This window comes from Emydura macquarii, unplaced genomic scaffold (assembly GCF_026122565.2).
Source record: "Emydura macquarii macquarii isolate MOO-44397 ecotype Brisbane River unplaced genomic scaffold, CSIRO-AGI_Emac_v2 contig_462, whole genome shotgun sequence".
NCBI classification, from domain to species: domain Eukaryota; kingdom Metazoa; phylum Chordata; order Testudines; family Chelidae; genus Emydura; species Emydura macquarii.
In genome coordinates, this window is record NW_027130599.1 from 121356 (window position 1) to 148646 (window position 27291).

A 27291-nucleotide genomic window follows, 5' to 3' on the forward strand; every position below is an offset into this window, starting at 1 on the left:
GCTGGGACTGAGCTGAAGTGATTGTTAACGTCAGTTACAGTGACAAGCTGGGCATCTGTCTCTTTAAAGGAGCAGCACATGTAATAACTCCTCTGAGTGTCCCAGCAGAGGGCTGCACACTATCAGGTAGATGATCTGGGGAAAACTTGGAACTGGGCGAGTGTTGGGGTCATTTTGCTGGTAGAACCAAGGCTGGTGGAAGCCAAGATGAGGCTGTGGTGCTGGGGGCAGGCTGCTGTGATCAGAGCTATGGACCAGGGCTGCACAGCACAAAGGCACCCAGGGTTACAGGGCAGGCAGTGACACAGCCCCTTACTGGTCTGGATTGCACCCAAACTATCACAGACCCTGCAGAAAAGGGTCACAAAAATGATTTGAGGGCTGGAGCAAATGGCTTCCAGCAGGAGACGTAAGGAGATCAATCTGTTCAGTTTATCAAAAAGAAGAACAAGAAGTGACTTTCTGCCATGGATTCACATGGGTCTGGTCTGTGCCCTGGCCTTCAGCCAGTCCCTTGGGAGTGACCCGTTTATTGTGCTGGACCCCGAGACCCACACAATTCCACAGAGGCAAGTCCATGGCTTCAGTGACTCAGAAACTGGGCACCAGCGATCCTTGTCTTCCTCCATGGCTCCCTGCAGCAAGTGAAACCAAGCCAGACTCCTGCAGGAGACTTGTTCTAGCGCTTCAGGGCTCCGTGTTCTCAGTGAGTATCTGCAGTGACACCAGGCAGCCTTTTCCAAACAGAGTAACAACGTGTTAGTCACCTGGCCTGGAGAATCTGAAAATCCTTAGCTCAGCAGAGAGAAGCAAAGGTTAAGAGAGGGCTCAGCCTGGCCAGAACCTGGGTCCAGCTTGGCTCGCTCGCTCCGTGTCCCTTTTTTGTCTCTCAGTCCCAAGGGAGTTCCCGTGTCCCTGTGAGCCCAGTTCTTTAACACAGACACCCGCCACCTTCTCCCTTTGCTCTCTAGTGCCAGGCTATTGCTCCTCTTCCCTGCAGAGAGCGGGGGGTGTGGGGGCAGGGGGGGAGGGGGAAGAAAATTGCTGTAGGAGTTGATGGTCAGTCATTGAGGCTTCCCCTTGTCTTTTCAAGATCCCCCACTGATAGGTGTTGATTCTAGCCCAGAGAGCCCTAGTGGCTCTACGTCTCGGACACCCAGCCTGATCTGCCACGGCCCAGCAAGAGGAGCAATTCTTTCCCCCAAAGCAGTAGCAATGTTACAGAGTCCTACTGATAGTTCATAAAAATAGTTCAGTAAAGTTCCCCGTTTGTCATGTCTTCATGGAGAAAATACACGGTACTAACGGTCTCTTTGATAGAGCAGAGAAAGGCATAACAAGAACCAAGGGCTGGAAGTTAAAACTGGACAAATTCATGTGAGAGATAAGGCACAGAATTGTAATGGGGAGGGCGATTAATGACTGGAACAAACTACCAAGGGCACTGGTGAATTGTCCATCTCTTGCTGTCTTCAGATAAAGACTTGGAGACTTTCTGGAAGATGCTTTAGTCAAACGCAAGTGATTGGGTTCAGCACAGCGGTAAATGGCCTGTATTTGGCCTGTGTCAGAGATCAGACTAGATGATCTAATGGTCCCCTCTGACCTTAGTCTGTGCACATTGGGCAGGGTGCTAATGTCAACATAACTGACCATAGACCGGGGCTATGAGACTCAGACAACCAATCAGAAATGTACACGACTCGTTAGTAAAATGAACATCAATGAGATTCAGGAAGGAACTGAAGAGCAGCGTGTGGTGGAAGCTGGTTAGGAGTCTGGTCCCGGTAAGCAGTGTTCTCCGGGGCTGCAGTACGTGACTGGGATGTGGTACTGCTGGAGGCTGCTGTGCTGTTTGGGACACTGCGGCAGCATCCTCTCCAGGGAACCGTTCTGTCTGTGCAGCGCCTGCAGGAGCTGCTTCTGCATGTCCTTGTTCTTTTCAGCCATGTCATGAGTCAGGGCAATGCTCTCCTGGATCATGGCCAGGCTCTGGTCAGCTGTCTGTCTGTCTGTCTGTCTGTCTCTTTCTCCACAAGCAGGGCACCCTTCCAGTCCTCTCTGGTCTTGGATCTCTTCCGAGAGGCTGTCAGGGGTCTCCAAACATTTCCTCCTTTCTCCTGCAGTTCTGCCCTCTCAGATTAGCCAGGCATTAAGAAGCTCATCATGGGCCCATCCTTGAGGGTTGTCACACTTCAGATGCAGGAACTGGGGAGCTGAGGAAACTAACAAGTAGTTGCTGGTCTTAATTAGTCTCCATGGCAGCAGTGACCAAATACTTCCCCCACTGTTTTGAAAAGTCATCCTCTGGGTTCCTTCTGAACCTTGGGAGCGCGTAGCAATAGTAGGTCATTTTCCATCTTACTTCCCCTGTGCCTATGAAACCTGTTGCAAAGTTCCCTGTTTGATTCCTAGGGTGCTCTGAGCAGTGAGTGGCTGTCATGATGATGTGGGCAGCAGGGTCTGGCAGTGGGGCTCTTGCTTTACATGCTGCATTGGTCTCCACTGAGCAGTTGGTGGGCAGGAGTTTGGGCAGTGGGATGTGTGGGTGAGGGCTGGGGGGAGGGGATTTTGCAGGGGCAGGTCAGTAATTACATCTGCACCTCGTTAAGTAGCCCTTACTTTGATGTTGTTATGTTGATGCATGTGACCTGGAAGCAGAGAAGGGGCTTGTTCAGAAAGGCGAAGGGCAGCCCAGCACGCTAAGCTGTGAGGTTATTCACTAGAATGGTCCTCCCAGAGGAGCTGCTGGACTGTCTGGAAGGGCACCACAGTTCCTAGTGGCATGAACGGCCCATGTAGATAAGGTCTAAAGTTCTTTGTCTCTGAGAGTGGTTTAAATGTTGCAGATCCCAGGGGGCACAGAGACGTGGTGACTCTGATCAGAATCATCCCTAACACTGCACCGCTGCTGGGGGCAATGAGGGAGGATCACTCAGTCACATGTAAAATATCTGGGGTCTGTCACCGTGCCTCAGTGGGTCACAGCTGAGGATACCAGATTCAGGGAAAACTGCTGAGAAATGGGGCAGCCCCCTCTCCCCAGACTGGGGGTTATTCTTCCATAAAATACACTAAGACAGCAATAAAAGTAAATAAACTCTGCCTGATTACCCTGGTTAACAAGAAGTCAGAAAAGCAGTCTCCTTAATATCCCAGCCCTTGACTTTATGATGAGTGGTTATTTAGAACCAATTTCATCAAACAAAGAGTTCTTTCAATCCCAAGAGATCAGCCACACAGCCAGGCCCAGATATAACTCAGCTCTTACCCAATAATCACACTGCTGCCAATATCTAAAGGTATGTCATAGGCTAAAGAAAGAAGAGAGTTAAAATGGTCAAAGAATCACATACAATCATTGCCAAGTTCATGGATCACGTTTGTAGCAATGGAGGAATAAACTGCTAATTTACAAAGTCTCCGGAAATTACCCAAACAGTTTGGGCATCACCAGTCCTTGTTCAGAGATTCTTTGTTAAAAATCCGGTCCAGAGAAATGAAGCAGGAAATGAAGACCAAATGCAGATGGTAAAGCTGCCGTATACACCTTCTCCTATGTGAGTGGGTGCTTTTAGCCTTAGCTTGTGGAATTTTATAGACAAGATGGAGTCCAGGGTCACATGAGCAAGTCACATGACCTTGCATGCCTTGTTAAGTCATGGGAGCAGCCATTGTCCATATTCTGGATAACACCTCACAGGAAGGCCCATTGGGTGGGGACAGGCTTCTTCTATGGTCTATTTAATGTCCTTTAATGGGCCATTACTTGCATAGTCCATTCCCAATGGGCTAGTTGGACTGTATGCAAACTAGCTTGTGGGTGTTACCCAGGAGCAAACACATTTGAAATACAGGTTTACAGTTAATATTCATAACTTTAGATACAAACATGACACATGCATACAAACAGGATAATTCTATTGGATAGATTGTCATTTTTCCATTGATACCTTATATGACATACTTTGTATATGTTTTGTTCTAATTGTATAACAGTGGTAGCAACAATGTTATACATCGTTGTAGTTCGATCATACAACCTCACAGGGGCAGGGACTGATCCGCTCATAGCGAGATCCCCAGAGAGCCCTCACCTGGGACAGGAGTGGCTGGGAGATGGAGCTGCTTTCCCCACAGCAATCAGTGGCCATTCCTACCACACTCAAGGGCCTTGCCTGCGTGGGCTTGTTTTCCTTAATACATTCCTTTCTCATTTATTTATTCATTTGTGTTACGGTAGCGCCTACATGGATGGGGGCTCCATCATGCTGGGCACTGGATACCCCAATAGTGGGAGACCATCCCTGCCCTGGAGAGATTATCACAGTCTAACAGAGCTGACAGCCCCACAGGTGCCAGCCGTGGTGTGCGCGTGGTGTGGAACGGCTGCCGGCAGCTCTGGGGTTTTAGCCACAGCGACATCGAACCAGCTCCGAGCCAGGGCAGACGAGGCCGATGGGGGAAATCCCTTCCCTGCCGGTGTGTGTTCGGCAGCAGTGAGGCTTGTTCCCTCCTCCCCACTGCCCGTGTCCCTGTCCCTGCGTCACACTCACTCGCCGTCTGGTTTGTTATTTCTCCTCTTCCCCAGGCCAAGCTGCGATGAGGGGGAAGGTTCCCTCGTTCTCCCCCGGCTGCACAGTGAGCTCCGCTCTGCCCGGCTACCTCGCTCTCTGCCTCGCTCTGCAGGCTCACAGGCTGGCGTCAGGTAGGAGCTCCGGCCCCTCGCTGGGTTTGCTGCCCGTTGCTATTGCTGGTCATCACCGTCCCCTCTCGCGTCACGGCCTGGTCTGATAACCCGCCTCTGCTCCACCCGCCTGCTGTGGCTTTGCTCTTTACACAGCAACCGGCCACATGGAGACACCACAGGGCACAGCTGGGTCCCCAGGAACCATGGTTACTAGCTACACACAACGTTGTCAGGCCTGGACACGACACCATCCTACGGCTCTGGCTGGGTCCTGGCAGCTTCTAAAACACAGAACCCAGCGAGCGCCACGGCAGGGCTCACAAACTATTTAAAAGGACATTTCCCAATTTCCCCACACACCGCACTGCCAGACCAGCACGTCCCAAATCAGACTCTGCAGCCACGAACGAGTCCTGAATCCCAGTGATGATGATGATCTGTTTTCATATCATTACCCCTTGCAAATCTTTACCCCATCCCTGCTGGGGTGAGGAGGCCCCTGTGCTGGAGCAGCACAAAAAGGCCTTGGGGTATCAGAGAACCAGGCCCCCAGTATCATTATCCCCAGGGTGCCCGTGAGACGTTTCAAGCCCTATTCAGAGATAACAGGGACAGTGTCTGACATTCACCTGTGAGCTCTGGGTGACAGATTCTGCAGCCACATGGGGTATTTTGCAGACTATCGAATTCACTTCATGCATGTTCTGTTTATTTTTTGTCCCCTTTTCTCAGTGTATCTGTACATGTGATATGTAGCTCTGTGGGTTTGGGATTGTAATCGATGCCATGGGGGAGGGTTACCCAATCTCCTTCAGGATTTACAAACCATGGGGTGGAATTACTTCTGGGACAGGTAACAGCTCCAGAGAAGTGCCACTCCTGGGGAGAATTGCATCAGCTGGGTTTGACCAAGTCCCAGAATCACAAGAGAACAAAGATTTTTGGTATAAAAGCTGGATTTGAACTGACCAGAGGCCTGAGATCTTGGGCTACAAAGTGACATGAGCTGGTAACCAAGAGGACAAACCCTTGGAGCAGAGGTCCCCAAACTGTGGGGTGCGCCCCGCTAAGCAGGCATGGAGGAGTCTTCAGGGGAGGAGGCGTAGCAGGTCATGGACCAGCCCCCATGGGTGGCGAGGAAGCGCCACCCATCCCCGCTCTGTTCCTCTTTGTGCTCCAGCCCCGCCCAAGCTGTGGCCTCAGCCTCAGCTCCCAGCTGCATGCCCCAACCTGAGCCGCCACGTGCCTGGTCTTGGCCATGTGCCACGCTAAGGCCCTTCTCCTGGCCAGCCCCAGCTCCCAGCCCCATTACTGTCCCTGGGCTTTGTCATAGCCCTGGGCCCTGCAGCCTCATTTCTGGCCCCAGGGCCTGTGGCTGCACCTCCAGCCTCCACCCCAGCCCCAGTTCCCAGCCCTCGTCCATGGCTTTGGCCCCACTCCCAGCCCCGGCTCCCATTTGCAGCTGTTCTGGGCGGGAGGGGGTGCAACCCCAAACGTTTGTGGCCCACTGCCTTAGAGAAAGGTTTGAAAGACTTTGGAACGTATCAGAGAGTCCCATGGGCCTGATGAGAATCCTTTGGTATAAACGTAACATGCGTTCAGCCCTTTGATTGGTTTATGGTACGTCTCCTCTGTCAGGCTTTTGTCCTTAAATGTTCTCTGCTGTGGAAGAGCCGTTTGGTTACTGGTAGCTGCTGGCAGGGTACACTGGTTCATAGCCCTGGGAGAGAAAGCAAAGCGCAGGTGCTGGACTTTGGTCAGGCCTGCTGGGAAAAGCCACAGTGAATGCATTCCAGGGGCTGCAATCCTAAACCAGTGTGGCGGGAGAAGGACTATATGGGTTCCTGCCCAGAGAGAGGTGATGGCTGGAGGCCTGAGGGGACAATCCTTGAGCAGACCATGGAGGGTTCAGAGGTGCAGTTACCCCAAGCCTGTGACTCTCTGCACTCACAGACATGTCTGGGGCACTGCATGGGTACGTGGTGCTCACTTCTAACGCAGGGCGCTCTCTTACTGTGAGTCTTGCTGCTGAATTCATGCCACCCCCAGCCCCTCGCCTGATTTAATTTCCATTTGTCATTGCACATTTCACAGCACAGTTCACAGTGACAGGACCTGACCATCCAATCACCGCCTATGTCGGTGGGGAGGCCGTCCTGCCCTGCCACCTCTCCCCCAGGATGAGCGCTGAGAGCATGGAGCTGAGATGGTTCCGATCCCAGTTCTCTGCAGTCGTGCACCTGTACCGTGATGGGCAGGATCAGTATGGAGAGCAGATGCCGGAATATCAAGGAAGAACTGAGCTCTTGAAAGATGACATCACCAATGGGAGTGTTTCCCTGAGAATACGCGATATCCGGCCCTCAGACGCTGGGCAGTACACGTGTTATTTTCAGTCCAGTGTCTCTTATGAAAAAGCTTTATTGGAACTGGAGGTGGCAGGTCAGTAACTTCTGCTGATGTTTTAATGTGTTAAACAGGGTAATAAGTGGAGTCAGAGGGTTCATGGCGAGATGCACAATTTTTCTCATTATGGTGGGACACTAGCTCTGCTCTGCGTACGGTTGATTCTAGTTCACTGTTTAAAAGCCAGGTTTTCTAAGATCTCTGAAATCCAGGCTGTGACGTTGACTGAACTAGGGGGACAATTTATGATATTATTTAACAGCAATATTTCAACATTACAATAATTCATGAGATAGGCCATGTCAGGTTCCATAAGAAAGGCTATAGTTTGCTAAGATGATGATATTGTTTATGTGTGTGTGTCATGATTCTAGTTTACTGTTTAACAACCTGAAATTTGTATTGAAAGTTATGGATATGTTTGATGTATCTGTATTTCAACTTGTGCTGTGTTTCTGGGTGACTAAACTTTTAACCTAAACTTTTAACCTAAATAGTCAGGTGACATTAACATGTGCTTATCACAACTGTTTTTGTGCACACCTGGGGCAGAACAATGGCTGATCCCCCCACACTGATGTCACCAGCTGGGATTAATCTCGGCTCCTGTCTGGCATCCACAGGGTAACAGTGGTTGATGTGCAAGGTGCTGTGGCCCAGAGCCTGGACTAAGTGTGGGAAAACTGAGGAATTCCCCATCCCCAGGACGGGGAGAGGCAGGAGGCCTGACCCCTGAAGGTGCTGCCAGAGAGAGCAGAAAGGGGGCAGAGGTGCAGCTAGTTCTGTAACCAGCCGTGCCATGAGGTTCAGGGCAGGTGCAGTGAACACTTGCTCTACACTCAAACACTGAGCCTGCTCCACCCAAACCACCCCCAGCTTGTAAAATGTTCCCACCCCATCGCCCTGAGGATTCCTTCTGGGATGTTGCTTTCACTGGCCCCTCACCAACCATATCTGACACCAGGCTGCTGACAATCCCCATGGCAAGAAGTCTGTGCCCTGCTACTGACACAACCTGCACAACTCAGCGCTGAAATGAGGCATGATTGATCCCTCCCAGTACACCTGCACGTCTCCGCATGTCACAGGGACAGCTCTGCCAGTGTGCTCTGAATAATCCCTCCACTGGTTATTACAGCTACACTGAATCCCGTGAATGCAGCTTTAGTGCATGCAGCCAATTCCCAGTGGTTATTGCCAGCTCCTAGGGGGCAGAGTTAAGGTTGTTGAGGTGTTTACCTTCACTATGGATTTCCTGATTTTCAGAGGTCTGAGTTTTGCTGATCTCAGCGCTCTGGAAGGGCAGGAGATAATATCACTAGGCAGCCTGAACTCTGCGCTAACCAAGGTTTTGTCAGTGAATTTTCAAAACAGCAAGGGAACCATTTGTTGTAGGAGTTAGTGGCCATTTAGGCAGTTGTAGTTCTCACCTTGGTTTGCCATTGCTACATGACTGTGCTTAGGTAATAATCAAAAGACCCAACTTTTGTACAGTGCTTTTCCTTCAGTAGATCTCAGACAACTTTACATCATTATCCCCATTGTACAGATGCATGTGCAGAGGGCAGGGCTTCTCCACATCCTGGCACACATGGGGGCAAGAAGAAGGGCTCAGATCCTGAGGGACAAGTCCCCTGCCCCCAAACCCAGCTCACATGAGGCTGTGTGTGTGTGTGTGTGTGTGTGTGTGTGGAAGTTGGGTCAGACTGCATTGAACCAGGTTTTGCAAATAATGAATATTGTGTTTTTGTATTTATCTGCTACTTCCATCTAGTGCATGTTTTTGCATTATTTATACCTCTAGGTTTTGTTCATTATGTGTTTACATAAAAACAGTACAAATAAAGTTTAAAAAAAGAATCCTGAGCGGGGAAGGCTCCAGACACGTGTCCCTTCTCTACCGCTCCGTGGAGGAACATCTGTGTGAAATTTCCAAACAGCTAAAGTCCTTCTCTGCACAGCATGGTCTGGTGCGGGAGGCGTACCTTAACCCTGCATTTCCTTCTCATCGAATGTCTGCATTTGGTGGGTGTGTTTCCTGGCTCTCAGAGGAGTCCAATTTTCTGTTGCCAACTTCTGCGCTCTGGAAGGTGTGGCAAATGACCGGCTCCTCCCTAGTGGGTCTCACACTCTTGCTGCTCGTAGTGGGCCAGGGCGTCTCCAGTCACCCCATCTTCCCTGAGGAGGGGGTAGGGACCCTGGCCCACCCTCTCCTCTGGGTCCCAGCCCCGGGGGCCCTATGGGAAGCACCATGCTGGCACCGTGTTCCCAACTGCAAGCTCTTTCCCTGGGCTAATTTTCCCCCTCCTTCTGTCCTTCTGTCTTCTTGAGCCTGGTACCTTCCTCCTGTTTGCTCCTCCACAGAACTCTGCACTCCAGTCGCTCCTCCACACAACACAGCGCACTCTTACACACACTCCTATACTCCACACAACACAGCATACTCCACTCCTACTCCTCCCAGCTCACAGCTCCCACCTGGTCTGTTTGGGGCAGAGGGTTTTTATGAAGCACCTGGCTGGTCCTTAATTGGCCTCAGCTGCTCCTAATTGCCCCCTAACGACTCTCAACTGATCTGCAGGGAACAGAGCCCTGAGCATTCTGAGGCTTACATACCTCCCTTCGATCTATCTCCCCAAAATGGTGCCAAAAGCAAAGAAAGGCTGTCCCTTCTAAGACTGAGGCAAAATCCAAGGCTCTGAAGGCTAAAAAGGCAGTCTTGAAAGGAGTCCACAGTCACAAGAAGAAAAAAATCAGGACATCTCCCACCTTCAGGAGGCCCAAAACTTTATGATTATGGAGACAGCCCAAATAACCCAGGAAGAGTGCTCCTCGGAGGAACAAGCTTGACCACTATGCCATTATCAAGTTCCCTCTGACCACAGTTCATTCATTTCTTCTGTAGGTTTGGGCTCTGCTCCTGCCATCTCTGTGGAGGGACATCAGGACGGAGGGATCCGGATTGTGTGTCGATCATCTGGATGGTTCCCAGAGCCCGAGGTGCTGTGGAGAGATCTCCAGGGGCAGCTCTTACCATCAGCCTCTGAAAACATATCCCAAGAGGCCAATGGCCTGTTTCAAGCAGAGGCTGCCATTGTTCTAACAGAGGGGTCCAACCAGAAAGTGTCCTGCTGTGTCAGGAACCCCCGACTCAACCAGGAGAGGCAGTCAGAGATTTCCATAGCAGGTCAGTGTCCGGCCAAGCCGCACGTGGCTAGACCGAGATGGTGCAGACATTGGTGGAGGGTATTTAAAATTGTATCTTCTCATTATTGGCCTGAACCTTCAAGGTGCCGAGCGCTTCTTGTAAATCCTGAGCAGCCTCAATGCTCTGTGACTCCAGCAGGAGCTGAGGGTGTTTAGGACTTTGCAGGCTGGGCTGCCATTGGCCAGATTCTCAGAGCAGCTCCGTATCCAGTGATCATCTCTTCTCTGTGGGGGAGGGGGAGGGAATTCTCCTTTGTCCCTGCAGTGCAGTGAGGACTATGCTGGATTTGCAAACTGTCAGTTTAGGAATGGGGGTTGGGATTGGGGTTTTCTAGGTCCAGTTCACAGGCTAGAGCTGGGCTGTGCAGTGTGTGAGCAGAGTCAGGGTTTGTCTACAGGAACAGTTAGTTCACGGCAAGCTGGGGGTAAATCTGCCTCAGCTCAGCTGTGCCTGCACAGCTCACCCCACCTTGCTTTACGTTGGCTCATCTGGGTGTAAATCTACCTCGCACTAGCCTGCCAGGCACCATCTGTCTGTGTGGACCCGGCTACCTGCACTAACAATTCCATGGTGCGCTTTGCTCTACTCAGCTTTGAAAGGGGAACAGATCAAAGTGCACCAGGGAACTTTCAGTGCCCAGCAGCTGGGTCCACACAGCCAATGAGTGCGCAGCAGCCTAGTGCAAGGTAGATTTACAGCCCAGACGAGCCAGCGTAAAGCAAGGTGGGATGAGCTGTGCCCGCTGCCTCAGGGAGCAGCCCTCCCCTCTGCTGTGGGGTTCTTGTGTGCAAAGGGTCTGAATTCTAAGAAATCAAGCGGTTTTGTGCTGCCACCTCCCAGCAAGAGTATTTATGGTTGTGTCTGACTTCTCTGTGTGTGCTGTGAAGGAGGGAATTCTCCTTGGTTCTTGGTGAGAGTTGCTGGGTGCTGAGTATTTATGAAAATCTGGCTAAAAAAGTCATTTTTCCCAAACAGCGGAAGAGAGCCCTGGAAATGATCTGAGCACTGCTACTTAGATTACAGCTGAAAATACCAGCAATAAAAGTTCAGGCCCAAAATATGCAGAAATAGAATCTTACCTAAAAGCATCTTCATTTTTAGGGAGGGGGGAAATGTCTTGATTTTAGGTATTATTATCTACCAAACAACTTGGTTAACACAGAATATTTCATCTCTATAATAATAAAAATGTGGCAGTTGATAAGCACTATTCATCTGAGGTTTCAAAGTGCTGCACTGCTGTTTAGTCTATGATATACCCAGGATTGCTTGGTTGTTATGTTCACAGCATACACACAGAGAGTGTAAAACAAAACATAAATACTCTTCCTGGCAGGCTGCAATGTAACACTGCTTTACTTCTAAGAATCCAGAACTCTACCACACCACAGCCAAGTACAGAGAGAGACAAAGCAGGCTGCTCCCAAAGGCAGAGGAGCAGAACTCAGCATAACTTGCTCTAGGCTGGCTCTTTGCAGACTGACTGCAGAGGACCCAGCAGCACTCTCCCTACAGAGCCCCTTAGCCTGCAAGCAGGACCAGGAATCCCCTCAGGATTTAAAGTGACAGCTTGTAACTTTTACAGAGTTTCAATACACCACACTGATCAAATCTCTAGTCAGCCATTGCTCAGGGCCAAGGGAAAAGGAATCTGGAGAAATTTTTACTCTGAATTTCAAGGCTCAAGTTTTGTTTTTATTAAAATCCTTCATTCACATATTTGGGGTCAGACTCTCTCATGTAGCTGGGCCTCTCTGAGCTCAGGGAGTCGGGGTGTCAGGAAGTGGGTCACAGCTCTGATCCTGAGGGCCAGTCTGCACTGGCTGCAGCCTTGGGATCAGTCAGAGCAGCCTAGGGAAGTGAGGAAACATCGGCTCGCTTGGATGTAGGCCAGGGGAGGATGAAGATGGATGCAGCATAGCAGAGCTCCTCCCTGCCCCCTCCCTGTCACCATCACGCTTCCTCCCATGAATTAACCATAGTCAGTAAGAAGACTAAAGCTTGGACTTTCATTGGCTCAATAATAAAGCACAAAGGAGCCACATCTCACTGTGTATTTCCCTGTGAGATTCTTGTAACTGTCCTGGTCACCATTGTCGATTGTCCTACCTTCATTCTGCATGTGTTTGCTTCCAACTAGTCAATGACACTTTCTCTTGCAGAGCTGTTTTTCCCGAGGGTCAATCCCGGGATGGTGGCTCTGGGGGTGATCCTGGCTCTCCTGGCTGTTCTCATTGCCCTGGCCAGTTACTACATCTGGAGGCAACACAGAGCGAAAGGTAAAGTAACCAGGGGACGGGGACTTGATGAGAGGGAGAGACAGACAGACAGACAGAGATTTAAAAACAAAACCAAAAGCAGAGAGACAGAGCTTAAGGGGCTTTTTTTTTTAATGTCCAGAGGAGTTTCAGGCAGTGGGAGCTGGGCTGAGGGTAAAGGGGAAGCTGAATAAATTATGACTTCACATTTGAACCGAGAAGCGTCAAGTGGTTTCACCCCTTCAGCTGTCACCAAGGCACCCGCTGGAATGTGACTCTGAGCTATTCCGTGGGGTCAGCCCTGCTCCAGCTGAAACACAACACGTGTAACTTGGCCGCTTGCAGGAAAACAAGAAAACAAAGTAGGAGGAGAGAAGGGGCTTCTTAAGGCCCAGTTCTGCCCCCCAGTCTGTGCATGGATCCCCTCTTTTCCCCATCTAGGTAAGCAGGAGCTGTGGATGGGCAAAGCAGTAATTGTGCAAATGGAAAGGTCAACAGTTACCTTATCTACACTATGATTTGCCCAGCTTGAGATCCTGCTACAGGAACAGGGCAATGAACTCTCTACTGCAGTGTAAGTGCTCAGCTGGAGTTTTTTCTCCTGTCAAAAAGGGCAGAAACTGGCTTTCAGTGATCTCTGTGTTTATAGGGAGCTGGGGTTTTCAAAGCTGCCTAAGGGGTCTGAATACTCAGGTTTTGTTTAAATTAATGAGAACAAGTGTGTAAACCCTTAAGGCACCTTTGCAAGTCCCACCCAGAGGGTTTTCTCATCTGAAATGCTGTGAACTTTCGGTAGAAATTTGCAAGTGTAGGAAGGGGAAATGTCTGTTGAATGATTTTCCAGTCAGGACGGAAGCAGGTAATTCAAAGAAGCAGAAAGGAGCCGTGCTTTTTACTTGTGAAAGTTGGAAGTGGATTTTTTATGTTTAGAACTATCACCTCCACATAGGTTTGAACTGGTTAATTTGTGGTTTGAATGGATACAGGATGTGCATTGAGCCCATGTTTAGGTGACAGGGATTATCTCATTTCGACTTGTATGTAAACTTTGTTTATGTGCCCAGAGAGAGCTATGTTGGGCTCATTTTCAAACACTAACAAATCAGACCAATTAACTGTCACTGTCTTGTTTCACGGGCCTTGTAGAGAATTCTCTGCCCCAGCTGCATGGCTGTACGGTCTGGCTAGGAGTGCTGTAACAAAACACACATACTGAGGATTTGCATGGCTGTGTGGTCTGGCTAGGAGTGCTGTAACAAAACACACACACTCAGGATTTGCACGGCTGTGCAGTCTGGCTAGGAGTGCTGTAACAAAACACACACTCTCCGGGTTTGCATGGCTGTGCGGTCTGGCTAGGACAGAGACGATTTTGCTGGAGCAGGAGGGGGCTACATGTGTGTGCTGGAGAAAGTGTAAAACACACGTGGGCTGGAACAATTGAGAATAACGTGCTGGTGTTTGAATGGGTGATGATGGGGAATGTCTCCGTATCCGCACCAGAGCCCAAGCAGTGAGCTCAGGGCTGCTCACGCTGGCTCAGACGGGCTCTGAAGGGGAGGCGCGCAATTGTCCTAAGAAACCTCATGGAGATTACAGAAACAGCACCCTGAGCCCAGGCTCTGAGTCACCCTAGCCCAGCTGGGACAGGGTCATTTCTGGGGACTTGTCCAGTTTTGGGATCCCTCACAGGGGATCCCCTGGTGTCCTGGCCTTACCACGGCCATGTAAAGAGAGAAGGGGCAGGATTTCCCCCTCAGTGACCATGTGCTGTATGTGTGCGGGTGCATTTGTTCTGGAACCCAGCAGGCATTAGATACTGGGGAGAGGAGAGGGGAGGGGAGGGGGAATGTGTCTCCTCTCTCCCTTCCCTGTTTTAGTATGAGCGGAGATTACTCTATATTTGGATCAAGGTCGGACTGGGAGGGACTTGAATTCACTGTTCCTCACCCCAGCAACTTTAGAAAACAGGTAGTTGCCCCACTGCCCAATGTCTGCCATTGCTCCACTGCCCTCTCCCCAGTACCTGCCCTTGCATCCAGCAGGGAAGGAGAAGCGCATGAGCTGGGTGTTTCCGCTAAAATGCTCAGCAGTGAGATAATTGCAAATGGTGACAATTAAATTGCCATCGATCAGCCTTTAGTGCCAGCATCCCAGCCCCACTGTGATGTCTGTGAGCAGCAAACAGCGCTGTCTGCAGACTCAGGCAGATCTCACGCGGCTGGTGCACTGGTTACACCCAGGTCACTTGCTCAGTGCCACCTTCACACCCATAAGGGCTGGGCACATTTTAATAAATGGAGGGTGGGATTTTCTCCCCAACCCCACCCCCACTGTGTTCGTTAAAAGAACCAGAGCAGCGAAAAGGGCTTCAAAGGGCTTGGATCCAGCAGGGCGAGGATTCCTCCAATGCAGGCAGTGCAGAGAACAGCTTCAGGTGCCTCTGAGGACCCACTCACAAGCCCTGTTGTGGGGTGTGTGGAGATGGGACTGGGAACAAGAAGGATGTGTTGGGATGGAGCCACAGTGCACAGAGCTGCCGAGATCCTGGGCCGTGCTGCTGCCCACAGGCACCCAAAGATGCTGTAACTAAAGGCAGAAGCTAAGGCAGAAAACCTCACTCCTATTAGGGAATACGAGCGCTGACGTGGGGCATTATACCGGTGTGACCAGCGGTTTAAATTCCAACCTTATCTTACACTGGTGTAACCTTCCCCTGCAGACAAGTCCTGGGTTACAGTGGGGGCTGCTTTCGCACCTGGAGCACCCAGGATCAGGAGGATGGAGGGGGAGGTGGGTTAAAGTCGCCTTCGCCCTCACGTGCCCCTGGGCTGAGTGTTCCCAGCACAGAATCTCAGCCTGAGAGTCTACATCCCAGAGCACAATTACGTGGCAATTCTTTAACTAGAGGGTCGCTCACTTCATTGCTTACATAGGCCCAGTGGTACATCCACATGGGCTTCTCAAATCCTCCCCCCACCTTCAAATGGGCCCCTGCCCCCACACACACTCTGGTCATGACCCTACTGATTTTTGTGAAGAGCAGAAAACTGGAAAAAACTCATTTCCTCTAAAATCAGGCTTTTCTGATTTTCACCCAAATCAATGGGGCTCTGACCAGAGTGGGGCGGCGAGGGGCCTGGCTGGAATATGGGGGTGAGGAGCCCAGCGGGCAGGGGCTGGCTGAAGAGGAGGCAAGAAATCCAGCTGGGGGGCTGAGTGGAGTGGGGAGAGGGGCCTGTAACGTCACCTTCAACTTAAACACTAACCTTAACCCAGAGGTCACAGACTCACCCCTGTATCCTGAGGGATCAAACAATGATTTTAGTGGCAATCAGGCTTTTACAGTTCTCCAGTTTTCACCAAAATCACCAGGGTTCTGCCTATTGATGCCTAGAACATGCCCATTCCAGACAGACAGAAACGCCATCAAGTTCAGTGTGGGGCCTTCCTTCACTCAGCCGATAGGGACAGGAGACGGCCATTTACTCAGCGTTTTAACTGCACTAGGCGCTGTGTCCCCAGTATAACGCTGGCAGCGGGAATAGCTGGGCAGAGCCCTGTGTGTGTTCTAGCTTCTACCAGCAGAAAAATGACTCCTGTGAGTTTGCACTAATTGAAGTTAAATCTTCTCCCTTGTAACACCCCTCTCCTGTCATTGACTTGCAGCGGCGCATCTGGCAGAGAAAGGTACGGTTGGTCCCTTGGTTCAGTGGGATGGGTGGGGAGGGGGAATCTCAAACTATACAACAAGTTGCACAGACCCCGGGCAGGTATTGGGAGCTCTCATGAATAAACTGAGAGTCAGTCTGGTTTGTGCTGTGCGCGGGGAAGCTCTGCCCTTGTCCCGCACACTTAGGGACGTAATGAACAGAAACCCAACCCAGGCCGGACAACAGCAATTCTGGGCCACAGGGCAGAACAGCTGCTGGCCCGCTCACCGCCATGTCCCTCACCCCCCTCCCGCTCAGCCCCACTGCTCAATGCTCACTACATCCCTCCTTCCCCCTTTTGCACATCCCCTCCTAACCTTCCGAGGCGACCGACCTTCCGGCGAGGGGGAGGCTGAGTGGGGAAGGGGGGCTGTGGAAGAAGGAGGAGAGGGAGGGGGCGGGAGGAGGGACATGGTGAGCAGGGTAGAGACTCACCCTGAGTGGGTGAGGGGGGAGGGAGGGATGTGTGTGAGCAGGCCAAGGGGGGGCAAGGGGGGCTGGGGCTGGGGGGGGGGGTGGAATTGGGGGCAGGTCCCAGGGAAGAAGAGGCGGATCTGGGAGCTAGCCTCCCCAAGGGGAAGCTTCACCCATCGCCCATGGTATCGATCCCTCTGCCTCGGCCCTTTAAATTGCCGGCCCCTGGGCAATTGCCCCTTTGCCCCCCGCCATGGCCGGGTCTGCCCAGCCCCACGCACTGAACCCAGGGGATTTATTGTTCCCACACAGCAGGGGAAGGAGCAGGTTTGGGGTCACTCTGCGACTGTGTCCCAGCGACGTGCCCATGCTGGGAGCTGCTGCAGCACTTCACACCCCCGGGGTGCCCCTGGCAGGCAGAAGGTGGCAGGGACGTGGTGGCTGATGATGTCATCACGCTGCTTGTCACAGTGTCACTCGCCCATCTTCTCTCTGTGCTGATTGGCTGCCGGCTCCGACCCCCTCAAACCCAATCCTGTCACCCCAACCTCACCCACACCTGTCCTGCTCCCCTCCCCCTCCCTTTCTGTGTAGCTCGTCCCCTCCCCCTGCCCAGCACAGGGTGATTGTTAAAGGGTGGCAGGGACGTGCCATTTGCACCATTGCTCTGTTCACTCTGCTTGTGTGTTCTGCCCTTTCCCCCGCCCTGGGCCTGTCATGTCTGGTTAGACTGGCAGCTCTTCGGGGCAGGGACTGGTGACTGCCCCACGTCTGTGCAGAGCCCAGCACTGACCTGGCCTGGCCTCTAGGCACAGCTGTAATACAGGGAGGGGCACCCACTTTGTTACTCATGTAGGCAGAGCTGCACCCCCAGAACAAGCCCTCAGCCCCCCTGTGGCCAGGTCCCACCCCCACCCCAACCCCTACTCTCGGCAGATCCATATCGACTTGGGTGAAAATTGGAAAATCTATTTCCAGTAAAATCGGCTTTTCCATTTTCTGATTTTCACCTAAATCAGTCGGGTTCTGAGTGGGGCTGGGGTCAGGGAGGGAGGGGTCTGGCTGGACTGGGGATGAGAAACCTGCCTGGGGGATGGCTGGAGTGGGATGAGGGACCCCTGATCCTCATCCTCAACCCTAATCCTAACCCTGAGGTCTTTTTCCTGAGTAGTTACACCCCATGATGACTTAGTTTCCTTAATAACCTTTTGTGAAAAACTTTGTTAAAGGCTTTTTGAAAGTCCATGTAAATTATGCCATTGGGTTCTCCTTTGTGCATTATTTACTGACCTACTCAAAGCAATTTAATAAATTAGGGGGCACAGGTTTCCTTTCCAGCTCCGCTACTCAGACCTTATCCTGTCATTGTCATAGAGCTGTTTTAGATTTCTATTGTAGTTGTTGTTTCAGCCAGTTCAGCACGTACTGACGTAAGGCTCACTGGGCTGTAATTCTCAGGATCACTCCTACCAAATTTTAAAGCTGGCTACAACATTCCCAAACCTCCGAGTCTCCAGAATAGCAGCTGATTTTAATGAGAGATGCACATTATTGTTGGCACTTCAGTCATATCGATCTGATGTCATTTGAGAGCTCCTGGGCTTTGCAATCTGGCAGGGTTCCCCTCTGCTCTTGGTGGCTGCTGGCTCTTTCATTGACCAGTTTGTTCCAATATCTCCTCGTCACATCTCAATCCCTGATCTTTATTTCCTGAAAAGAGCCACTCGAGGGCAGGTCTCTCCCCTGCACCCTCTGTGGTAAAAACTGATGCAAAGAAATCAATCTCTCAGCATTGTCCTTATCCTCCCCAATTGCTCCCTTTATCCCCAGCTGATCCAGGCACCCATCGATTCTCTCACAGGGGTCCTGGTTCTGGTGGACTGAAATGATTCCCTGGTATTTGTATTATATCTCAGGCTGTTCACTCTGCTAATTCCATTCTAGCCTCCTAATTCCCATCACACACGTCACCTGCTGCACTGTTCACTCCTTTCTCCTGGCTCACAGGGTTAATATTTGCCATGTGCTGAGGGATCCCTGTTTGGCTCTAACACTCTCTTGCACCTGGCCAGGTGGCCGGATGGGGTTACTGTATTTCTCCCCTTTTTGATGCCTTTGTTGCCCAGGGGGTGCCAGGCCCTGGTTGCTAACGTAGCCTCCAGTCTGAGTCTAAGGATTTTAACTTCCCTGCTTTAAGGCCTTTTTGACTCGCTTCCCCTGGTGAGATCATGTGATATTGACGTGTTTCTCTTTGTTTTCTTTTTAGAGAAACTCCAGGCTGAGCTCAGTAAGTTCCATTCCCCCCAGTATCACCTTGTCTGACATTGTCTCCTGCTCAGCCTGTCTGTGTTCAGGGCGTTCTCACCCCTCTGTCTGTGCTTGGTTGCAGGGTGGAGAATGACCCCGCCCTATGCAGGTACTGTACATCCCGCTGATATTTTATCCAGGGTAAGACCCCTCCTCCCCCTGGGGGCTCTCTGCTCCCATCCCTGCACAAAGCATTTTCCTATGACATTCAATGGGCTAGAAGCAGCAATGTCACTGGGGCAGATGGAAAGGGGCAGACGACACCCGGGTTTATTGCAGGGCAGGGACACGCCCCCTGTGGGAAAGGGCTGATTGGTGAGGAAATCCTGACCCTGCTGTCAGCTGTCCAGGGCGGTGGCTGGGTTCTGCAGGACGGACATTCTCACCTGGCCGTAACTGGCACTGAACTGCCCAGCTCTCTCTTCCCAGGATTTGCACGCTCAGACCAGGCTTTAGTAATTTGCTGCTATCATAACATGCCCAGACAGGAGCTGTCCTGTGTCTTCATGGGTTTGGGGCAATGAAGGCCCTGTCCCCATTGCAAGAGCAGATGAGTTTTTATAACCAGCTAGTGACACTCCCCAGACCCAGTTACAGCAAATTGTGCCCACACGGCACCTTTTCTGCCTCACAGCTGTGGCTGAGCTGTGTGTGTTTGCTCCCAGCATGCTGCCTGGCTGTGTGTGCACTGGTGCATGCTGGGAGAGTCTGGGGCAGCTCCAGCAGGAGTCAGAGAGCCCAGGGGCCATACACACACATTGCAGCACCACTGGCCCAGGGCTCCCTGCACTCCGGGGTATCTTACCGCACAGAGCTGGGGGGAGGGAGGGCAGGAGAGTCACACAAACACCACTGGGGGCCCGTTAGGGTCGCCACCTCTGAGGTCCAAAAAACCAGGACATCTGCCTGCTCCACATACCCCTCACCCTGGCACTGTCTGCCCAGCCGACCCCAGGAGAGCGCCCAGCCCCCACAGGCTCCTGCCTTGGGCCTGTCCCAGGTACCAACCATGCCAAGCAGGACACGGCGCCAGATCTACCCTCCCCCCTACGGCAGTGACCCCCACAGCCAGTGCCTGCACGGTGGTGAATGGGCCCTGCTAGCCCGGAGCTCCCCATCTCACTCCCAGGCTCCCTCTGCGCCGGCACCACCACCCCGCAGCTCCCACGTCCCACAGCCCTCGATCACCCAATGGCACAAGACCCTCCCCTCGCCCCCTGGTGCCTGCCCCTTCCCTTGCACCCCTCCCCCGCCACCTTCCACATACCCCACCAGCCCCTGACCCTTCATTCCCCACCACCCGTCCCCTGGTGCCAGCCCCTCCCTTCACTCCTCTGAGCCCCTGGGGCCCCTCTCTTCCCTCACCCCATCTGCCCCCTGGTGCACGCCCCTTCTCTTGCCTCACATTGGGCCCCCTGGTGTCCGTGCCTCCCCTCACCCCCTTTACCCTCTGGGTCCCACCCCTCCCCTCATCCACCCTCTTCCTCCCTGGTGCCCCCCCCTCATTACCCTCTGCCTCCATAAGGCTGCCCTTTGCCACACCCCCTCTCTCTGCCCCCTTGTACTCCCTTGTCCATCATCCCCCCCATTCTACCCCCAGTACCTGACCCTCCCCCTCTGCCCTCCTTGCAGCCACCCCACCATTCACCCCCCTCAGCCCTCCTGGTGCCAGCCCCTCCACTCGCCCCACCCCTGTACCCTTGACACCCACCCCTACTCTCCTCACTTTCTCCCCATTAACGACTTCCCCTTTACTTGCTCCCGTGGTGCCCCTGGGGTCTGCCTTTCCCCTCTCTCCCCTCTGGCCCCCTTGTGCCTGCCCCTCACCTCACCCCCCTTGTCACCTTGTCACCTGTGCATTCCCCTGCCCCATCCTTGGCCCACCTGGTGTGCACTGTTCCCATTGAGATCCCTCTGCCCCACCTGCCTGCCCCTTCCCTCACCCCCTGTAGTGTCCTGGAACCAGCCCCACCTTTTACTGCCCCTCTGCCCTCTGGAGCCCACCCCTCTCCTCCTTCACGCGCCCCTTGGATCCCCCTATTCCCTCACAACTCTCTGCCCCCTGGTGCCCACCACCCTCCCCTTCTGCCTCTTGTGTCTGCCCCTTCTACCGCTCCCTCTAGTCCTCTGGGGCCAGCCCCTCCTTTCACTCCCCCTCTGCCTCCCTGGGGCTCCTCTTCTGCCTTAGCCCCCCGACACCTGCCCCTCCGATCACCCCACTCTGCCCCCTGGCACCTGCCCCAGCCCTTGCTCTGCCCTCTGGTGATCACCCCTGCCCTAGACACCCCAACTGCCCCTGGCTCCTGCCTCACTCTGTGCCCCTGGTGCCTACCCCACTCCTCCCCCCAACTCCTGGCACCTGCCCCACTCCTCCCCCCACCCCTGGCACCTGCCCCTCTTCACTCCCCTCTGCTCCCTAGAGACCCCCTCTACTCATTCCTCTGCCCCTTGGAGCCTCCCCATTGCCTCACCCCTGTGCCCCCTGGTGCCCCCCCTACCCTTGCTTCCCTGTGCCCCTGGGACCTGCCCCTCCCTCCAACCCCCTCTGTCCTCCTGGTGTCTGCTCCTTCCCTTCCCCACCCCCGCCCTTGTGCCTACCCCTCCCCTCTACCCCTCCTCTGCCTCTCCCAGCATTAGCCTGTCCCCTCCCCCATCCCTGGGCTGCCCTCCCCTGCCCTGCCCCCGCTGACACCTTCCCACCCCTCCCCTCCCCCGCTCCTGCTCTGCTTCCCCTCAAGTTCGCTCCCAGGGGCAGATGGGCCCTGACTCCCCTTAACAGGCAACAACCCCCCCCCCCCCAGCGATTAATGGGGACGCAGGTTAATTTCCCTTTGATCCCTGTGACCAGCCCCTGCCCGGCCCTGACTCTGTGACTCTCTCCCCAGTGGACGTGACTCTGGATCCAGACACGGCTCATCCCTACCTCGTCCTGTCTGAGGATCGGAAACGTGTGAGACTCGGAGACACACGCCAGGATCTGCCCGACAATCCTGAGAGATTTGATCGTTGTGTCTGTGTGCTGGGCACTGAGGGGTTCCCGGGTGGGAGGCGTTACTGGGAGGTGGAGGTGGGAGAGAAGACTAGCTGGGCTCTGGGGGTTTGTAGGGAATCTGTGAGCAGGAAGGGGAAGGTCACATACTCACCTGGGAATGGATACTGGGCCGTGTGGCTGAGGGATGGGAAATATGAGGCCCTCACCTCCTGCTCGACCATCCTCCCCGTGAGCATCAGGCCCAGCCGGGTGGGGATTTTCCTGGACTATGAGGCGGGCGAGGTCTCATTTTACAATGTCACTGACAGGTCCCAGCTCTTCACTTTCACTGACACCTTCTCCGGGACGCTTCGCCCTTATTTCTGTCCTGGTGTCAATGCTGGGGGTAAAAACGCGGCTCCCCTGATCATCTGCACGGTCCCAGCCCAGGCCGGAGGGAATCTCTGTCCCTGACAGCGACACCCGCGGCAGAGACTGTCCCCTCCCAGCACTGAGCAGCCCCCAGGCCTGTGCCCAGGGGAGGGGCTAAAGGGCATCAGCCGCCCCCCCCCACCCGCCCCTCAGTTCCCAGCACCAGGCCTGTCAGATGGGGGAGGGGAGAGGGGCAGAGAAGGGGGTTAGGAGGAGCCAGTTGCTGGGTGCGTTGGGTGGGGTGATGCTGAGGGGGAGGGGAGGGGACTGCAGCAGCAGGAAGGGAAGAGCTCTGGGTAATGTAACAAGGGGGGAGGAGGAAGAGCCCCTGGCAGAAATGGCGGGGGAGAGGGGTGGGGGGGAGCCCCCTGAGTGTGACAGGGCCAGTGAATGGAGGGGAAGGTCCCGGCATTTCCTGCCCTGGGGGCAGGGGTGAGAGCACTGGGGCCCTGCTGTACGGACCGCTCTGTGCTGCAGCCTCAGCCTGTGAGGGGAGCTGGTCCCAGTGCCATGCGGGAGAGGGCGGGGAGAGCTGGGGGCGGGGATTCGGTAGCTGGGCTGGGGAAGGGGGTTGAGAGCCCAGCCCCAGAGATGTGTGAGCGAGGGGCCAGGATGGGTGAATGGGACCCGCTCACGGGAAGAAGCCCAGGCAGCTTTTCCCCCTCCCCATGTGTTTGCAGCACCCCGCTGCAGTGCGATAAACGGCTCCCGGCACAGGGTGACACTGGTAGGAAATACGGACAGACAGCTCCTGTCTTCTGCCGCCCCTTCACACATTGTGCCCCGTCCCTTTTCTGGTCCCGTGTCCCAGGGGTAGCAGGTGGTGACGGACGGGGATCAGTCACTCCTGTCCGAATTTCTACCCCTGTGAAATCTCAATGTAAAATCCAGAGAGGAATAAAGAGAGATTGTTCTAATGTAGAAAGTGTCTTTCCTGTAACAAGGTGTCAATGTGTTAATTTACATTTCAACAACATGCCTCTAAACAGATTTATAGAAATGGAATTAACATTTATATTTTGTCTTCACTCACATGTACATTGACATTTAACTTCTCTAAACAGCAACATTGGTATTTCAATGGTGTCATTTCAAGAAATGCAAAATATTTCTCCTAATAAAACAATGATAGAACTGTCAGACTGGGTTGTTCAGTTCTACGTGTATCATAATGACCATGTGTTATAAACATCACAAAAGTATGTGTTGTGCAGCTGCTCTCTCTCTCTCTCTGCTTATTGTCTTGACTGGTTCTTGCTGGAAGGCATGACACATATACCTGCCTTCTGGCAGGACTCACACTGCACCATTGAAAAGTAGTAAGGTGAAAAAATGATGGCAGAGAACTAAGTGTGCAAAATATTATTTCAATGAACTCAGACAAGATTATAAAATACTATTCCTTGAACTGCTGTTAGAAGTATTTCATGTCATTTTTATCCTTCTACCTACTGTGATGGGGCATCTGCCCCAGACTAGCCACTAAGGGGTTAACAGAGCTGTAGAAAGGCTGTGCAGGAGGCAGCCAATTAGAGATGGGCTGAAAGGAGCAGCCAATCGGGGCCCAGCAGGCACATATAAGAAGAGCTGCAGGACAGAGTAGGGTTAGTCTGTCCCTGGAGCTTGAGGTGGGAGAACTAGTTGTCTTGCAGGGCGAAGTTAGTGAGTGGTTTGGCTAGAGCAGTGCTGCAGGCAGGGGGAGCAGCAAAGGACAACTCCTGGCTGGCTGTGTGGATTTGCAGGCTGAGGCCCTGAAAGAATAGTGCAAAGGGGGCAGGAGGCTGTGGGGAAGTATCCCAGGGTAATGAGCTGAGAAGTTGAAGGGGATGCAGCAAGTAGTTTCCTTCTATAGGGTCCCTAGGCTGGGAGCAGGTGGGCCTGGGTCTCCTTCTGCCCCTTGCCACTGGGGAAGTAGCCAGACAGTAAACTGCAGTTGCCACTGAGGGAAGTGGCTGGAGAAGGATTTCAGAGATGGCTCCTGGCAGTGGGCAGCACAGATCATGGCAGGGCTGTGTCATGAAAAGGGTGCTGCAGTCCTGAGAGAGGTGTGGGTCCAGGAACCAACCAGAGGATGGGTATTAGCTAGCAGACCTATACTCTGTGGTGGGGTGGGGCATCTGTGCTGCACTGGACAGGAAGGGGTTAAGAGGGCCCTTGAAGAAGCAGCCAATGGGAAGGAGCTGTGGGATAGCCAATCAGGGCCCAGGAGTTCAATATTAAAGGGACCTGCCAAGCAGAACAGGAGCAGTCAATCCCAGGAGCTCAGGGAGGGAAGGCTCAGGCTGGCTGCCCTGCAGGTGGAAGGAGGTCAGCCTCCAGGACAGAGTAGGGGCTGACTGCTGGAGCTCAGCAGAGCAGATGCCCTGATACAAGGGTGGAGGAGGTGCTGGGGCTGCAGGGAAGTGGCCCAGGGAAGTCTGAGTGGTAGCAGCCACTGAAGTAAGTGGTGGAACCAGGGCTGCTGGAAGTGGGAGGGCATGGATTGTGGCTTGGCAAGAGGGCGGTGGGTCCTGATGGTGGCGAGATGGATACTGGTGAACCCTGAGGAAGGGTGACAGAGCGCAGGCTGCGGTTGTGGGTGTCTGCTTCAGCTGTTCCCCAGATTTCCAGCAGGAAGTGCCAGTCCAATGGTGAGTGCTGCAAGTATGTCACACCCGGAATAGCCAGCAGGAGGCGCCAGCGTGGTGAGTTGACTCCGTTACAGCTACTATGATCAGTAATAGAGACGATCCTCCCTTTTTTGTTCTCCTTCTTAACTTGATTAACAAAATATAGAAATCTCTGCTACCACATTGTATTTTGCTTGCTTTTTGTTTTGAAATATTGTCCACAGCCAATGTACGGTCCATATCCACTATTGATTTTAAGGTACTGCTGGGCTCTCTGTGTTCTTGATTATCCAGACACAACAAATGTGGTTTGGCAAATAAATGGAACAGGGGCTGTATTTCTTCACTGAATAATCACAAACTAACTTAATTGCATTAAAGCTGTGGTCATGTCTCATGAAATTTTGTGAAACTTCACTGGGAAACCTTCCTTCTTAGCCATACATCAGTCCAAAGGGTGATATTTTTGTTGTCAGATGAGGTTTAGAGCATAGACTATAAAGCTGCTTCAAGAAACCTCTGAGTTTCATCCAGCGTCTTCTGGAATGCTTCTGTAAGAAACGACTGACTGCAAAGTCTGAGGGGAGGCACATCACATGGCATTGCTAGGCCTGCTTTTTGTAGTGTCCTTGTTTCGGTATGAACACTTTCAATTTTGAAGACATATTCAGTTCATGGCAGAGCATCCTCTCCTTACCTCGCTTATTCAAACATAAATATCCTAAAATTAGCCTGTGATGGATTCATTTGGGTTTTCATCCAGTCGGCTGGTTTCTAGGTGGCACGAGCCGGTGGAGCTACATGTTGTTCTCTGTGTTTTACACAGGGAAAGGTTAAGCTGCAAATAGATACTTTTGTACATAAAATCCTTCAAAAATACCTGTTCCTTTGCCTATTTCCCACTGAAATGATGGGTAATTGAATAAAAGTAATCTCATTGTGGTGTTGCATGGGAAAATATGCCGGTAAATAGGTTAATGTACAAAATAGTTTTGGCTGTATGAAAAGACAATGTGGTGTCACACACAACTTACAGCATTAAATGTCCTAAAAGCAATGCAGACCATGTTCATTTGTAAATATCTGATGGTGAATGGGCTGCCCCTTCAGCTCCTGGAACCTCTCTGGGAATTAAGCAGCAGGCACAGCCCACCAGGGTTCCTCCATCAAATGTCTTTTGTTAGTCTTTATGCTCCAGATTCGTTACAGAATAGCAGGAGTTATGTAGAGCCCCCTTCCTGCCCCTTGGTTCAGCCTTTTACACTGCTGCTTTCTTCTCAGTGTTGTGCAGCTGGTTAGTGAAACAACTGAGGCTCCAGGCTGTGAAAGAGCCCAAGGGGGGAGGGATGTGTGAACAGGAGGCTCTGAAACTTTTCTGTGAGGAGGACCAAACCCCATCTACCTGGTGTGTGACTGATCCCGGGCTCACCGCGCTTCCCATTGAGGAGGCTGCCCAGGAGTAGAGGGCAGGGAACAGTATCTCCATGGCTAGGAGTTAGTGTCAGCTTCTCTGAAGCTGCAGGGCCCCCCTGGCTTCTCTGACCAGCCCTGGATTGGAGCCAGGGAACTGCCTGATGCTGGGACACAGCCACGTTTCTGGAGACATTGGCACTGGGCTGGACCCAGCCGCTCTGGGTGTCTCCTAGGCATTGCCAATTGTCCATCAATGTACAGATGGTCAGTAAAACATGTACAATTTTAACACTGTCCATAAACCCGTAAATGAATAAAACTGTCCACGAAATTGGGTAGAAATATTGTGTTTTGACACTGATTGTCGTCGTTCAGAATCATTTCTTGTATCATAAAACGACACTGACCCTGCCGCTATCAATTTCCTGTTTTCTATTATTGCACATGCCCAATGAACCCAATTGATCAATTAAGTGCAGCTAAAACAACTGTGTAAATTCTGAATTTCTGTGTACAGAACATTGAGAATAGGGACACTTCTGCGACATGATTGTGTTTGTGATATTTTTAGTGATGTCAGTAAAAAGTTGACCATGTCAGTAAAACAAAAATCAACTTCAGATCCTCACATCAGCAAAAACTAAAATGCAAGGTTGGCCACCCCTCCCCTTAGAGGTGGGGTCACTTTTTCAGTGGGTTGGAGAAGGGGGACGTGCTCCCCCAGCCTCACTCTGCTCAGTGTCGATATTATTACAGGGCACAAACCAAGGAACCCAAACGAGCCCCCAGAGCCCTTGTCTGTGTTTGCAGGAGCAAAGCCTGAGCCGCCTGCAGTGTGTGAGGGAGGAGAGAAGAGCTCCAGGGACTGAA

General features: G+C 52.5%; 1 protein-coding gene across 1 annotated transcript; it reads left to right on the plus strand.

Moving 5' to 3' along the window:
- Window positions 1-4560: 4560 nt before the first annotated feature.
- Window positions 4561-22547, plus strand: LOC137146687 (butyrophilin subfamily 1 member A1-like). Its single transcript, XM_067538177.1, has 8 exons — window positions 4561-4708; window positions 6785-7132; window positions 10002-10283; window positions 12467-12583; window positions 16232-16252; window positions 18956-18976; window positions 19079-19105; window positions 21882-22547. Exons 1-8 carry the CDS (start codon window positions 4603-4605, stop codon window positions 22439-22441), a joined length of 1482 nt encoding a protein of 493 aa, XP_067394278.1. The 5' UTR covers window positions 4561-4602; the 3' UTR covers window positions 22442-22547.
- Window positions 22548-27291: the final 4744 nt, after the last annotated feature.